The following is a 16,045-nucleotide window of genomic DNA, read 5'->3' on the forward strand; positions in this document are numbered from 1 at the left end:
ACAGTTTACATTTTGTAACTCATTCTAAGAGGATGGTCTAAACTCTAAAGCAGTATCTGGTTCTTGCTAAGCACGCAACACGCTTTGAACAACAAAAAGGCAACGCTACCTCCTCCCTCCACAAAAACATAATTATACATCTCAACGTTACACTTTTAAAAGGGCTTAGAAAATAATAATTTTCACATCTAATTTAATCAGAGAAATATTGTGTATTGTGTCCTTGGGATGATAGCATCTCCAGTTTTCATGATCTTCTCACCTTAATGCATGAGGCAATATTTTTGGCAAACAAACAATGTCAATGTAAGTCCATTGATATATGAAATAAAAGAGATTTACCACAGTCCAAAATTCATATATCAGCTATTAGAGGACAGAATTTAGTAGCAGATAAATGGCCTGTAATGTGTAAACTTTATTTAAGTCATGACAAATTGATTAGTGTTTCTCCTCATGGTTTCCCTCGTTCTGCTGTTTTAAAAGCTTATCAAATCCTCTCACACAAATATGGCAAAAGGTTTAAGCCATCAAAGACATTGTTCATATTGTTTATAACAACAGATGTGCTCCCACAGCACACTACCAGTGCTATGCAAATATGATAACCAACAATTAATATTGTTCAATAGGTGTTCAACACCTCACAAGAAATAAACTATGCTCTCAGACCAGTTGTTGCTGGACAAACGTACATAGCACAAAATCTACCATCACAAGTCACGTTTTTATTGGCAGGCTACGCAGAAAAAACAAGCAAAGACTCTGAACTACCATATTATTGGTAACATAGAAGTGGTTTCTAAAACAAGGCCGAAGCATGCTGTCAAATATGGGAGTGCCTAAACTTCTGCCCTCGTATTCTGTGCCTACAGTTTTGAATGCTACCAACCTGACATTTTTCATCCTTCAAAATGCTGAGTGAGTCAACTCTCACTGAGTTCAATGGGAATTTCAGGCATACTACCCGCAAAACAGGTGCTCAGCATATCACAAGGTTGAGCGCATAGGAAGTTTGGAAAATAATTAGTAATTACTTACTTGTAATGTGTTTGTATCCCATATTTTCAATGTTTTATCAAATGAGCTTGATGTAAACATGCCAGTGTCACGAGGATACCATTGAACCGTCTCTACGCTGAATTTGTGTACATCAGGATGGCTCCTATAATACAATAATAGAATTGCACTGGTTAGGGTCAGCAGCGTCTTTTTGATTTGATACTAGCTGACCAAGGTGGAGGGGTTTTAATTATTTTTACTCTTTTTTTTTTTTTTTTTTTTAAACTACTGGGTCTAAATTTTCAAAAGTAACCAGTAATTTTGGTGCCTCAATTTCTGAGGGACCAATTTGAGCCCCCTTGGGGCTGATTTTCAGAAAGTGCTGATCATCTGCCCTCTCAAAACCAAACTATTTTGAGGTGTAGTCACGCTTCCAAAAGATAGGCTTTGACATTTAAATATTATTGTAGGGCCCGACTCTACAAATAGTTATGACCCTGTTGAGTTCTGCTGACTTAAATGGGATTCCATATTATATGCACAAGCTTTCAGGATTGGGGTCTTTAACAATTATTTGCTAATGGTAATGTTAAATCACAACTATGACAGAAGTGTTACAAAATTTTACTATTTTAGTATGTTGCTAACCACACGGTCTTTGTTCCAGTAGTATCTTGGTCAGATCAACACTTAAGGGAATTTAGATGGTATCTTGCAACACAGGTCCTGTTTGATTTAATCTTCACAGGCTCCTAAATACACTTCAATTTAATGATATCTTGAGAACCAGTGAACTATTTAAGGTAGCATATCAGAATCTCAAGTGGTTGTTGAACTACAATTGGATCTCTGCTCCTATTAGTATCCTTATCGCTGAAAGTTTCATTCCTTTTAGATGTTCCCAAAGCTCACTGTCATTACAAGTGAACTCAGGAAAATAAAATGGCAGGGATCGAGACTTAGAAAAATGGTGAAGAGATAGTGAGCTTCAGGACTCTAGGATACTCTCCATCAAGTCCATATGCAGATGTATCATGGTGTTACAACACAGAGGAGAATATCTGCCTTTGCTGTAGATACAGCACAGAATCACCCAGTGGAGCTGTACAGACAAGTTAAGTGTATAAGCAAATATATAAGTGTATAATATAAGTTATAGGAGCAGCTGTTTGCGGTTGGTTGGTTTTTTTAAATGTTGACTACTCTAGTTGTTTAATTAATAATACGTGTAAAAATAGGAATCTGCTGATGATACAGTTGCATAAAACTTTTCATCCAAGGAGTTCAATACTGTAAAACATTGGATATTTTTACAGAGAGGAAAATTGGAGGCACACTGAGATTGTGTGTTGCCTAGGACCTCACAAAGCATCAATGGCAGAGTCAGCAATAGAAGCCCAGTCTCCTGATTCACAATCCTATTTTAACCAGTAGAAAACACTGCTTTTCCTCTTTTCAACTCACAGATTCCTTATTCTGACTCTCTCATATTATCCCACACTGAAATTGACCATGTAGATGTACAGTGCTATGTCTAGTCATAAGGACAATAATGTACACTTCACTCTCTTCAGTAGACTGGATAGAATCTAAAGTAATATGCAGCTAGTTACTGATGAAGTTAGAAAAACTATTTTGAGGATTCTAGACATAAATGATCTATGCAGTGGTAATCTGGAATTTGCCAAGGGCATGCTTGAATGAGGACAGTCCTAATCTTACTGGCAAAAGACAAGCCATAAGTTTATTCACAATTCATTCGACAATATTACAGCTAAAACTGACAGAGAACTCAGTATATACAGGGTTATCCTATAGTAGAATTAATGCATCTGTATCACCTCCTCACAAGTCCTCAAAGCTCTTACAGATTTGTCAGACTTTCCCTGCAGCTCATAAGGATTTGTTCTTTTTATGTATTTATTGTTCTAGCAGAAGCTGCCCATCCTTGAACTTAGGAAGTTGGGCCCTCCCACAAGCAAAGACTTTTTCTGTGTCTCATGATAGTTTGGCCTTCCCTGCAGGAGTTAGTGGTTACCCTTTCCTCTTATTCTCATGGCTGGATGCTTAAGGCCTAGAAGCTGGGTATGTGAACCTGATACAGCATCGACTACTGCAGCAAAGATTACCTACAACAGTAGAAAGGCCTAAATTGTGACAGGAAAAGAAAAAGATGATAGAGCATGCATCAAAATGTGGTACAGGAACAGAAGATACTGTTGTTAACCTGCAGTCTCTAGGTCTCCATCCTTATGGGTGTCTGGACAAACTAAAATCATGATTAACGTTAAGTGAATAAATCCCAGAATTGGAACAAACTCTTAAACAAACATAACAAAATTACATAATACACACTTAACAACATAAAACATTAAATAAGAGAATAATTCTGGATCTAGCCTTGAATGAGGCCATCATTATGCTTCTTAGTGTATATACAAAATATATTATACTTTTAACTGTGTGTCATCAATGTTTTTTTATCAAAGTTGTCTGGTCCTATGTGTGATTAGCGTTTTATGCAGGAAATAAAATACTAATGTGCAACAATTTGTGAATTCAATGCAAAATATATAATAAAATTGCTAAAAATATTTCAAAGTGATTTTTTTTTTTTTTTTAAAAGAAAGGTACATACCTGCCCACAGAACAAATTGCTTTACATGTATAACATGGTTTTCTGCTGAAGTTTTCAAGGTCATAAAGTACAATAACACCATCTGACCCACCTGATAACATGCTGTAAGAACAAACATAACGTAGCTTTTAGGTATCTTACACTCACAATCTGTTCAAAGTAAATCAACGTTCACATTCAGCAAAGTAATTAGTTTTAATCATAAATGATTAAAACTAAGTATTCATTCTATAAAATATACCTGATAATAAAACAGCACAATTTACTTACTATCTTCCCTCAACAGGTTCAATATCCAGGGTGTTAACACCAGTTCCATGGATTCTTTCCACATCTCTATCTTTGTTTAACTCCAAGCTTAGTACCCTTTAAAAAAATAGAATATATCAAACCATGAATGGTGAGAATCAGGAAGTACTCGAATTTTACCTTTTCTTTAGTACAACAAAAAAAAGTCAAATTTGTGATTCTCAGAATTCTTCTTTGACTCAACACATTCAATTATTACCCTTTACATTTTAAAGTACATTGTCAGACTTGATGTAGAACTAAAAATAAGAAAAAGATTAAAGTGTGACTGGCTGAAATTACCACACTGTACATTATTTGGAGGTGGAGGACTACAAATCTTTATTAAGCAATTCATATCAACAAATGTATGAATGAAAATTGGCATATAATGCAAGAATCAGAAATTTAAAAATGTGAAATGAAATGTTTATATACCTTTAGATCTACTATATTCACAAATAAGTTAGTTTTCATCCCAACCATGATCATCTGGTAGTTTATTTAATAAAACTAAGGACACCCAGTGGAAATACCAGTTATTTTAGTAAATGAAGTGATTTATGTTATACAGAATGAATAACAAACCACCACCACATGATAATTACAACAAAGTTAAATGTTTTCCACATCTTTTGTATCACTAAGAAAGAAACAAAAAATTACACTCTAATGAAAAGTATTTTTGATAAAAATTCAAATTCAGCTAACGAAACATCAGAGCATTCACTGTGTTATGGACAAGATTTGTTTTTACTCCTAATTTGAATGATCATTCAAATCCAGCTACTGTTGTAAGGGTCAATCAAGCAATTTCCTACTGTTGTAACTGACAAGAATAACTACAATTTTCCTCAACATCTGATCAAAGATAAGAAAGATACCTGGTCTTAAAAAAATTCAAATTAAGCAAAAAGTGTTTTGCTGAGATCACAACGTGCTCTGAGTTTATTATCCAGGATAAAACAGCACCAAAAAACAAAACAAAACAACCAAACACTCAGCATTTTATAGATTCAGAAAAATACTAAGTAGTCATTTGACCAAAAGACACATGAATAGCAAAATGAAAATTCATGAGAAAAATATGGTGAGTTTATAGTTGTGAGTTTATTAAAATATTTCTATGACAAAGTCCTTTCACATTTTAATTGATGTCTTCTAATTACTGCAAAGTGAAACTAGCTTTGTAGCTTTGAACAAGCTAGGTCAGTGTTTCCCAGACTTGGTACAAGAATAGTAGCTGCGGGAAGCAGCAGCCAGTACGTCCCTCAGCCCGCGCTGCTTCCCACTGCCCTCATTGGCCTGCAGCAGCGAACCGTGGCTCATGGGAGCCGCGACTGGCCGAATCTGCGGATGCAGCAAGTAAACAAACCGGCCCAGCCCACCAGGGGCTTTCTCTGAACAAGAGGCGTCACAAGTTTGGGAAACACTGAGCTAGGTGATAACCAGAAACACCTTTTGATCAGTTCTTTGGTTTGATGACTTAAGGCTCCTCTGAGTTATGAAAATGTGACATACACCAAAACCCAGCTCCTTAAGCGGAGTTAGAAATCCTGCTACCATGTTATGAAAAATCTACACTCTACTGAGCATCCCTTTTGCCAACAAAAGTACAGGAAAAAAAATCACAATTTATACGCACAAAATGAACATCCAGTTTTCAAGGTGCTGAATGCCTCCTGCAGTTGAAGTCAAAGGGAGCTGGAAGTGCTCAGCACTTTCACAGATTGGCACTTAAGAGATTGCTGCTAAAGTCAAAATTTAACTACTGTTCTTATACCAAAAGTTATTTATTCTCTATAGCAATCTGGAACTAAATGCTGTGCTAAAGGCTAGGGTGTAGCAGATTGGATATCTTCCTGCAGCTTAATTTAAATTAAAAAAATTATGGTTCTGTTGACTTAAATACAGAAAATGAATAATACAATCAGATGTTTGGATTGACAATGCATAACTGCATCATAGAGATTCTTGGGAGAAGCTGAAGATTTTGGCAGCTGGGTAGGCGTACACCTGAGACTCCTGGTACCTGGAGAAGTGCAGGATCCAGTTTGGGATTATGGAAAACACATAACAGACCGTGAAATCTGGTCTTTCATGTGCTTTTACCCTATACTATACAGAATTCATGGGGGAGACCAGCATTTCTCAAATTGGGGGTCCTGACCCAAAAAGGAGCTTTGGGGGGGGGGTCACAAGGTTATTTTCAGGCGGGGGGCACAGTATTGGTACACTTACTTCTCCACTGCCTTGAGAGCTGGGTGGCCGTAGAGCCGCAGCTGTTGGCCAGGCGCCCTGCTCTGAAGGCAGCACCCTGCCAGCAGCAGTGCAGAAGAAGGGCAATACCATACCATGCCACCCTTGCTTCTGCATTGCTGCTTTCAGAGCTGGGCGGCCAGAGAGTGGTGGCTGCTCACTGAGGGCCCAACTCTGCAGGCAGCAGCGCAGAAGTAAGGGTGGCAATACCATACTATGCCATCCGTACTTCTGTGTTGCTGCTGGCGGTGGCACTGCCTTCAGAACAGGGCAGCTGGAGAGCAGCAGCTGCTGGCCAGGAGCCCCGCTATGAAGGCAGCGCCGCCAGCAGCAGCACAGAAGTAAGGGTAGCAGTACTTACAACACTCCCTACAATAACCTTGTGACCCTCACCTCAACTCCTTTTTGGCTCAGGACCCCTACAATTACAACACTGTGAAATTTCAGATTTAAATAGCTGAAATCATGAAATTTACGATTTAAAAACTCCTAGGACTGTGAAATTGATCGAAATGGATGTGAATTTGGTAAGGCCCTAATTATGGGATAATGAGATTAGCTGAATATTTCTGCTAAAATCATCCTCAATGAACCTTTCAACAATATTGACATATACACTGTCATCTTTAAGTTTCACAATTAACATCTGATATAAAATGAGAAATTCATGCCTCATATTTATTGTTTTAGTCTGACTGCAGATTCACAAGGCTTTAGTGTACTGGTTTTCACATAGGTCTAGTCTACACTAGAAAAGGTTCTCTGTTATATCTACATAAAGAGAATTATGACTTGAGAAGACCTGCAAGGCCCAACCATAACTCATAGTGATTTATTTCTGAAATGTTCAGAAAGGAGAAGCCACATAAAATTCTTTTAGCTATGAATCTCAAGATGTTCACATGAGTGTCTGTAAACAGGTATAAAGGATGTAGAACAAATACACTTTTAGGGGGATGAAATAAGCACGCCATGTTAATGTGTTCATTGTGTAGGATGCAACTTAACATTTACAATGCCATGGGGTTTACTGTAGCATGTTACAACACAATGCTACGTTTTGGCAAAAACAGTATCCTACTACCAGGCATTGCAGTGGCTGCTGTGGTGAAATGTACTGCACTAAAGCCAAACTACTTTGCATGCAGCAGGTAGTGGAAGGTAGGTTGCAAGCATAAGTCTGACACACATTAGGGGTAGAGCATAATTCTTGTTTCAGAAGCATAGCCGTGTTAGTCTGTATCAGAAAAAACAATGAGGAGTCTTTGTGGCACCTCAGAGACAAACAAATTTATTTGGGCGAATGCGACAAGGACTCCGCGCCATAATTCTTGTGTAACTTTAAGAGATTACATAATGCAGTTAAAGTGTACAACTGAAAACAGCCAGTAATATATATAACTTTGCCCAGCCTAAGGCCAACAGGCTAGATCACTACTTCCATGTAGTCAACTCTCATTTGATCACAAGTCTTAGTAATAGTTGTAATTTTTTTTATTAAAGCCCCAGCTCCATGAACTGTGTGATTACATGAGAATTTCAGTTTTCATTTTCTAAGAAGGAAGTTTCCAGCCTTAGTGGTTACAGAAAAAAGTTTAGACATGTGAAACGAAACAAGAAAATTCAAAAGTAAAAAGAACCCAACATACATGCTTTTAAATACCTTATTTCTGGACTTACATGATTGTTGGCTGCTTGGGGTTAGCACTACTACTACCACCTCTAGACTGAACACCTATTCTAGAGTGACTACTCTCAGAAACAATGTTGTACATAATCGCACCAATTAATATAATCCTTCACAGGGGAAGAAATTATTTAATAAATAGCCTGTCCTCTTTCTGAGTTTTTCTTCAAACAAATGTTGGTATGGAGAGCTGCCAGAAAAAGTTAATTGGAAATGGAGGGGATAGGGGAAAGCAGAGAGGAAGTAGAAATAGAGAGGAAGACCGTGACCCTTGGTTTCATCCACTGACACTCAAACTGGAAAGGAGGGTAAAATACAGACAGACGAGCCCGACATGTCATGCCCAGGAGCTCGCCGTGACAGGGCACTTTCAGGGCCTGCCATCCCAGTCCAAGTGAAAAGCTCTGGCCCAGCAGGGCCCTGTCGATGTCTGGTGCTGGGCAAAGGACGACACTTGTGTAAAGACATCATCCCCTACCGGGGTGGAGACACTGAGGCACGGCCCCGTCACCCGGCCCTGCCTCCCGCATCCAGTGGGGGCAACACAGTGCGCGGGGGTGAAGTTGGGCAACTCTGCCGCCGCCTCACTATCCGCGACGCAGCTGTGGCCCAGGAGCCGCGCAGGGTCCTGGATCCCCAGGGCGAGTGAGGTCTGAGGCGTGGGCAGGCACGTGCAGACCGCGGACGAGGAGAGAGAAATCCCCGGACTTCTCCGGGGCCTGCTCTGCCCGGGCGAGGCCATGGGCCCGGACCGCACAGTCCGAGGCCAGCCCCAGCCGAGAAGAGACTGAACTGCAGAAGCCGAAAGACTCTTTACCTCCGGGTGGACTCAGCCCGGCGCAACCGCAGCGGATCGTCGAGACCGGCCTGGCGGGCCGAAATGAAGGCCAACATGGCGGGACCAAGCCAGTACCAGATCAAGGAGCGCCGCCATGTTGTGAATAGGGTGACGCCGATTGGCTCAGTGCGAAACGACCGTGTCCAATGGAGAGCGCCGTTATTGAATAGTCGACAGCCTGCCTCTGGGCAAAAGCAACAGAGGTGCGGGCAGGGCACGTACACGGCGCTCACAACGTTGGGGGCGCGGCCGAAGCGGAAGGGGCGGGGCACGTACACGGCGTTTGCAGCGTTAGGGGCGTAGCCTAGATGGAAGGGGCGGGGCACGTACACGGCGCTCAGAGCGTTGGAGGCGCGGCCGAAGCGGAAGGGGCGGGGTACGTACACGGCGCTCAGAGCGTTGGAGGCGCGGCCGAAGCGGAAGGGGCGGGGCACGTACACGGCGCTCAGAGCGTTGGAGGCGCGGCCGAAGCGGAAGGGGCGGGGCACGTACACGGCGCTCAGAGCGTTGGAGGCGCGGCCGAAGCGGAAGGGGCGTGGCAGCTACTCGGCGTTCTCGGGCTCCGGGCAGGGGCCGGGCGCGTGAAGCTGCTGGCCTCGCCCTTGGGCGGCGAGGGTGTTTGCGGCAGGGCGCGCGGGTCTCGCCTGGCCTGACTCGCCCGGCAGGATGGGCGGGCCCTGGCGGCTCCTGCGCGCCCTGCGGCTCCGGCTCCTCGGGCCAGAGAAGGAGCATGTGGGCAGCGACCAGTTTGGAAACAAATACTACAAGATCCCCAAACACCAAACCTGGGCTGGTAAGAGCGGGGGGAGGGGCTGCCACGGACTCCGCAGCCTTCTCTTGGGAGCTTGCTGGGCCTGCCTCTGGCAGAGCCTCTGCAGCTCAGCCCACCTATAGCGTATCCCCTCACCGTCTGCACCCGGGCCCCCAGCCTCACCCCAGGCACTTCTGACCCCACCCCTCCTGCCCCCAGCCTTCTTCCCTAAACCCACCCCTCCTGCCGCCATGGCACCCCACTCCCTCTGCCCCGAGCCCCCCCCAGGACCTCCCTACTGCTAGGCTCCCCTTATTGTTTCCTGTATCCGACTCTCTTCTGTGCTGTACAGGTTCTTATCCCGTGCTCGTCATCCTGGTGCCTGAGCGCCTTCCAGTAGTTCATTAAGCAGCATGACCGCACGTCTGTCACATGTTTGTTCTCTCATCTTCTCCCCAGGGTAGACCTGGGTGCAGCACAGGGTCTTGTGGTCGGAGTTTTAAACAAGTAGATATACGTATGGCTGTGTGTTTATATTCAAGAAGGCAGTGTCAAGGAAATGAGCTAGACACTTGGAATGGAAAGTGGTGAGATTTGTGATGGCCTTAGTTCTCAGGGGACTTCATTCCACAGCCGAGAGGAACTTTATTCTTACCATGGAGGGTTCCGTTGGGCCAGAGGAGTGAAGGGGTCAACATGGTCTTTGTTACAGAGCTTTAGACCGCGTTTCATATATCCTGAGTGGTGGGCCCAGGACATGGAGAACTTTGAAGATGATGACTGAAACCTTGAACTTTCCCCCAGGATACCCACTACTCCTGCTCATAGTCTCCTTTGCTTACATCCTATCCCTTGCCAGTTTCATCTTCCAGAGTACCCATCCTTACAACTTCTCAATACTTCCTCTCTGGCAGCCTCTCCACCAGCCTGTGTGGTCCACCATGTTCATAGGTTTACCCTTTCCAAGACTGTTTCCTGCCCAATCATTTAATCTCCATGTACATTGCCCAGAAATTCCCTTGCATGTCTTTTGTGTGTTTCTCCTGCTTCCCCTTAGTTCCCTATACGCCCTCACATTCTCTATAGTTTTCTTTAGGCTCCTAACCCAAGTACTTTTTTTCTTCCTTCAACTTTGCCCTACTGTTTCTTCTCAGATCAGGTAGCAGCATACTGTATTTTAGGGGCTGTTTTGATAAAGACAAAAATGGGGAGGATGTGCCTCTGAACTAAATTTGTTTAATATCGCTGTAATATTGAATCAGGTTCTTCACTTGTGGTCTAGTCTGACTCTGTTACCTGTCCTGGTGCTTTCTACTACTGTTTTAAATAATGCAATTTCCATTGGGGGAGGAGGCGGGAATTTGAGAAGATTTACATTAACAATAGTAGAGGGCTATATATAAAAAGAAAATAAGTGAACCAGGCTTGAAAGATTAACAAGATTCATTTCATAATACTTTATGTATATACAGGGTACCCCCTGTATACATTGGGGGTGCGTTCTTGAAAAGGGCGATGGATACCAGGGAATTTTTCCCCATAAGAAATAAAGGAATAAGGGGGGGATGCATTCACAACTTCACCACACTCACCTATGACAATGCTCTTTTTGCCTAAACAGTGTACCTTTTTACAATGACAGGTCATACAGTACACATTTTGCACATAAAACATTGAATAAAATAATGTAGAACCCTACTAACGCCATTCAAACACATAGAACATTTTAATTATGTAAATACAGTACTGTAATACAGTATAAAACTGTCAATGCTAAACTTAGGTAGGGGGGTGGCGGGGTTTTCTTGGGCTGGCCTTTTGGTTGCAGAAGTCTTAAAAAGGATTCTATCAACGTCTGCTCTCCTTCATGAATCTTTGAACAACAGATCTCCTTGTAGCAAGCCACTGCATCATTGAGAGCCCTGGAGACTTCGGCAGACTGTTCACAAAAAGAATCACCGCTCTATGATTTCCATCAAAAACAGGAGAGATTCTTTGTCCTCAGACTCCTGGCTTCCTGCCCTACGTCATCGTCCTTGCTTTCTTCAGATATCCGTTGTTGGTCCAGCTCAATCAGTTCTTGATTTGTCAGTTGCTCAGCGTGAGACTCCAACAACTCCTGTACATCTTCCTCCTCCACCTCCTCAAAGCTGACATCCTTCGGCAGCTTGACAATTTCTTGCTTGAGAGCAGGAATGGCATCAAATCCCACAAAGCTGTGGAGAGCATCTGGCCATGCATAGCGCCAAGCGCCATTCACACATTGCAAAGTGACCTCTTTCCAACACATGTCAATGTATTCCATGCCATTCAAGATGTTGTAGGACTTCCAAGACTCCTTTACACTGGACTTCACCTACCGTCTCCTTAATCAGCATGGAGAATATCCTCCGTGGGTAATAAGCCTTGAACGTGGCTGGCGGACACAAGTACAGTACTATACTGTACAATAGGGGAATGTGTTCCAATTCACGTCGGTCCCTATCTGTGCAAATGACAGATATGTGGACCAATGTAAATTGGAACACGTTCCCCTATTGATGAGCGACGATGTCCTAAACAGTGGGTAAGTGAGAAATGTATACCAGGGACCTCCGGTAACCTTTTTCACTCTTTCTATAGTCTGTTAGCTTCCCAGTTAATAATGCACAGGACAATAGGGAAGAGAAACCTTTTTTTTTTAAATAGGAAAGTGGGCAAGGGTCTAGAACATAAAACTCATTTAAAAAAACACAGATTTCAAATTGACTATTATTTTAAAGTAAGTAAAGATAAACCCACCCATCAGGTGACCTTGGAGCTTTGCTTTCACCTCAATCAAAACAGACTTTTCCAGCGGAAAATTTTTAGGGTATGCATGTAGGTGAAATTCTTGGGAAACTTACATGAAACTAGCCTGACTTTCTTTGGCCTATTCTCCCTAAACTGTATAAACTCTTCCATAAATGCTTCTAATAGTATCTGCTCCTATAGAGTACACCCCACACTTCTTTACAGACCTTAGACTCATTTCTTAAGTTGCACATACCCACATTCCTCAATCCAGGCAACTCATGCAGCTTCTTCTCATCCTTCCCCAGCACATAGTTTTGGATTGTCTAGTTTAGAGTGTGATATAGTATGGTTGGGGTGCCTGGAATGTTCTGTAATTATGTCAAACTAACCTTAATTGTTCCATCAGATTATCTAGCATCCTAATCATTATGGTTTTCTGTAGTCTTTTAAAGTGGGACTAGCTATGAGCCTTAGTAACTAATTTGCCCTGAAAATTGTGTCTGTAGATCACAATGCTAGTTTTAGAACAACTTTGTTTTGTGTGAATAATTTTAAATTGCATACTTTTAGCAGCTATTATTGCAAGTAGAAAATGTCTTCAGGCCTTTAGAAAGAGGATCTTAGGGAAGACTAAAATAAACCTTTTTGACTTTGAGAAAACAACAAATGAAAATAATGAAAAAGGATTTGATGGTGGTAGGGACTTGACTTAAAGGAAAGTTGCATTGCAGAAAACCTTCACTCACTCATTCACTCATCTTCCGGTATTATTTATTTGTACTTCAGTTATTTTTGCACCATGCTTTGTTCACAATGTGTTAGGTACTGTCTAGATGAATAGTTAGCTACAGTTCCTCTTCCAGAGGTCTCATAATCTAAGAAGACTAACAATTAACAGTTAGAGGAGAGGGATACAATGTACAACCAATTTTTAAAAATGGGGAAATATCCCTGCAAGGCTTTCTGACTAACTCTTATTAGTCAAGTGATTTCTTGTAGGAATCACTTAAGTGTCGTGGAGTTTAAGACCAGACGGGACCAGCAGATCATCTAGTCTGATCTCTTGTATATCACAGGCCACTAACATCACACACAGCACCCACACACTAAATCCAAACAACTGAAAATAGACCAAAGTACTACAGGACCTGAGAATGCTTGGTGCCACCTCAGAGCCCTGGCCCTCCCTTGACAATTTTTCATCTTGAAAAATCTGAAGAATTAGTTTAGAGATGCGGGTTCCATATATAAGGGGTGACATAGAAAAAAATGCAATGGTGGTTGTGGGAAAAGAGGACAAGTAGGTTGCCAGTACTGGTGGTATTGGCAGAGAAGAGGGAATAATAAGGGTGATGCAGTAAGATGACCGATAAGGAGAGAGACAGTGTGGTGAAAGGTTTAAAGATGAGGGGAGGGGCCTGTTGAAAGAACATGAATGGTTTCTTCAAAATATTTTTAAAAAATGAGATCTGCATTTGTGAACATAGCGAGTCTATGTAGTCAGCTGTTCCTATTGCTGTTCTCTTCTTCCTCCCAAATCCCCACCCCTTCCATTATAGGTTTCATCCAATCATTATCTTTTACCTCTATTTAATTTGTAAGTTCTTCAGGCCAGGGACTTAATTTTACTCTGTTGTGAAGTGCTTTGAGGTTGCAAACCTGACTGAAACCTCGGGGTGCTATCAAAATAGAAATGATTAACAATAACGTGGACAGGCAGCTAGACTTGGTTGCAGTGGAAGACCGTGAGGGAACCATCAGAGAAATTGAAAGAGAGGAGGATGGCTGTTGGAAGGAATGGCAAGGAAGATGATCTTAGCAGTTGCACTATATGTGCCTGGAAGATGGGGTAGTGATGGTGGAGATGTGGTGTTTAGAACATCACAAAAAAGTTGATGAGATGTGAGATAATGAGTGCCCGGCTAAGAGTTTTTGCTGTGTGGACTGAAAAAAGGCTCTGCTGTAAGAAAAGTTATGGAAGGGAAAGATACATCTGTGAGCCATCAATGTAATGATGTGAGATGAGTCTGCAAGGGGATGAAGTTGCTTGAGGAGAGGAAAGAGAAGGAGGGGAAAAGAACAGAGCTCTGAGAGACCCCACAGAGAGTAGGAATGGAAAGTGGGAAAGAGGTAGGAAAGGAACCAGAGGAGGACAGAGTCGTAGAAGCCAAGGGAGGGTGAGACTTTGAGAAGGAGAATATGACTAATAGTAGTGCGAGAGAATTTTTTAGGGTTATAGCGGTTCATTTTCCTAAAACACAAAAAATTCAAATGTCGGATGTAACTGGGCAGGAAACGCTTACATATGGTATAATTTCTCAGACCCTTGTGTTAAAGCAGAAATGTTGCATGGTCTCTAGAAAATACATTTAAATCTTCAACAATACTACTGTTGTTTTCTACCAAATAAGTTTATGCTAAAGTTAAACTTTTTCAAAGATTAGTAAAAAATTGATGACCGTGATTAAATAATACAGTTTCATTATGCCTGTCTTGGGAGGAACATCCAGTATAACTCATTAATTCTGAGATTACACTTCAGATCGCAGTCCCGAAACTGGATGTGATAGAAGGTGGGATTGGACATTTAGGTAACAATGATTGATGACTAATTTTAGTATCGCAGACAAATATTTCACTAAACAGGGTAGCTTAATCTCTGTAATGTCTTTATTTTTTTAACTGTATATCACACTGTCAGAGCATCACCATAGCTTTGCTACATGATGAATTGTTTGTTCTGCAACCTGCAATGATTCTTAAACTGTTCATAGTTCAATAATTGCTAAAATTTCTCATACAGTTTATGTATTTTATTAAGACAGCATATATTTCACAGGAGATAACTGATCCCATTTTCCACTGTAAAACTTTGTAAATATGAAGATTGTTAGTGCCTAGTTAAAGAGAAAAAATTAAATAATATAAACTGCACCTAGCAGTATCCTTCAGGCTCGAGAGACCATGGGTATGTCCCCCTGAGAGGTAAAGAATTTACTCAGTTGGTTTTACGACAGCTGGCGCTGTGGCTGAAGAGATCCACTCAAGAGAGACAATCTGCTGCATCTATCACTTTTAAAGGTGATGTTTTGACTCTTTGGACTCTGCCTTCAGGCAGCTCTTTTCTCCTCTGCTAAGCTGGACTGCTTCCTCTTGTAACTTCGGAGACCTTTATTGAGCTCTTGGTTACAAAGGCTGCAGTCTGGAGTGTGATCTTCCCAGTTGTCCCCATTCATTTCTCTGAAGTCTCATTTGCACACATCCTTGAAATGCAATTTTGGGCGTCCTTTGGGTCATTTTCCAGATGCCAGTTCGCCGTAGAGGATGTCCTTTGGGATGCATCCATCATTCATTCGGCACACGTGCCCAAATCAGGGGAGGTGTCTCTGAAGAGTGTTTGCATTCTGGGTATGCTGGCCCGCTTGAGCCCCTTAGTGTTGGTGACTGTCCCTCCAGGAGATTCCAAAGATTCAACAAAGGCAACTTATATGAACGCTGTTGTGCCTCTTTTCCTGATGAGAGTATAAGGTGCATGTCTTGCTCCTGTACAAAAGTGTGCTGATAACACATGCATGAGACACACAAATCTTTGTGTGTTGTTAGTTTGTTGTTTTGCCATACCCTCTTGCTCAGTCTAGATATTATTGTGGTGGCTTTTCCACTAAACACTTAACATCTAAATATTTTCTAACTTGTATTCATAGTGTCTTTGTGCACAGCGTATTTTTCAAACTATGCAATAACTTCATTTGTGCTGGCATTCATAGTAATGGCTGAAACTTGAAATGTATGTGCTCCATGAAGCAT

The 16,045-nt window shown here is 41.8% G+C and overlaps 2 protein-coding genes across 7 annotated transcripts in view; one reads left to right on the plus strand and one right to left on the minus strand.

The window, feature by feature from the left end:
- ERCC8 (ERCC excision repair 8, CSA ubiquitin ligase complex subunit) overlaps nt 1-8,825 on the minus strand; it is a 52,986-nt gene extending 44,161 nt beyond the window's left edge. For 4 of the 5 annotated variants that reach the window (XM_077816888.1, XM_077816885.1, XM_077816886.1 and 1 more), the window contains exons 1-4: nt 8,692-8,825; nt 3,911-4,006; nt 3,641-3,742; nt 1,042-1,165 (exon numbers count right to left, since the gene is read on the minus strand). In XM_077816888.1, the coding sequence (XP_077673014.1) occupies nt 1,042-1,165; nt 3,641-3,742; nt 3,911-4,006; nt 8,692-8,768 (399 nt within the window). In that variant the 5' untranslated portion in view covers nt 8,769-8,825. Of the gene's footprint in view, nt 1-1,041; nt 1,166-3,640; nt 3,743-3,910; nt 4,007-8,691 lie in introns of those variants that run through there. The other variant, XM_077816889.1, reaches the window with a different exon arrangement.
- A 407-nt stretch (nt 8,826-9,232) lies between these two features.
- The window catches only part of NDUFAF2 (NADH:ubiquinone oxidoreductase complex assembly factor 2), a 131,526-nt gene continuing 124,713 nt past the window's right edge, over nt 9,233-16,045 (plus strand). The window contains exon 1 of one of the 2 annotated variants that reach the window (XM_077816901.1): nt 9,233-9,505. In XM_077816901.1, the coding sequence (XP_077673027.1) occupies nt 9,379-9,505 (127 nt within the window). In that variant the 5' untranslated portion in view covers nt 9,233-9,378. The remainder of the gene's footprint in view (nt 9,506-16,045) is intronic. The other variant, XM_077816900.1, reaches the window with a different exon arrangement.

This window comes from Eretmochelys imbricata, chromosome 5 (assembly GCF_965152235.1).
Source record: "Eretmochelys imbricata isolate rEreImb1 chromosome 5, rEreImb1.hap1, whole genome shotgun sequence".
Classification (NCBI taxonomy): domain Eukaryota; kingdom Metazoa; phylum Chordata; order Testudines; family Cheloniidae; genus Eretmochelys; species Eretmochelys imbricata.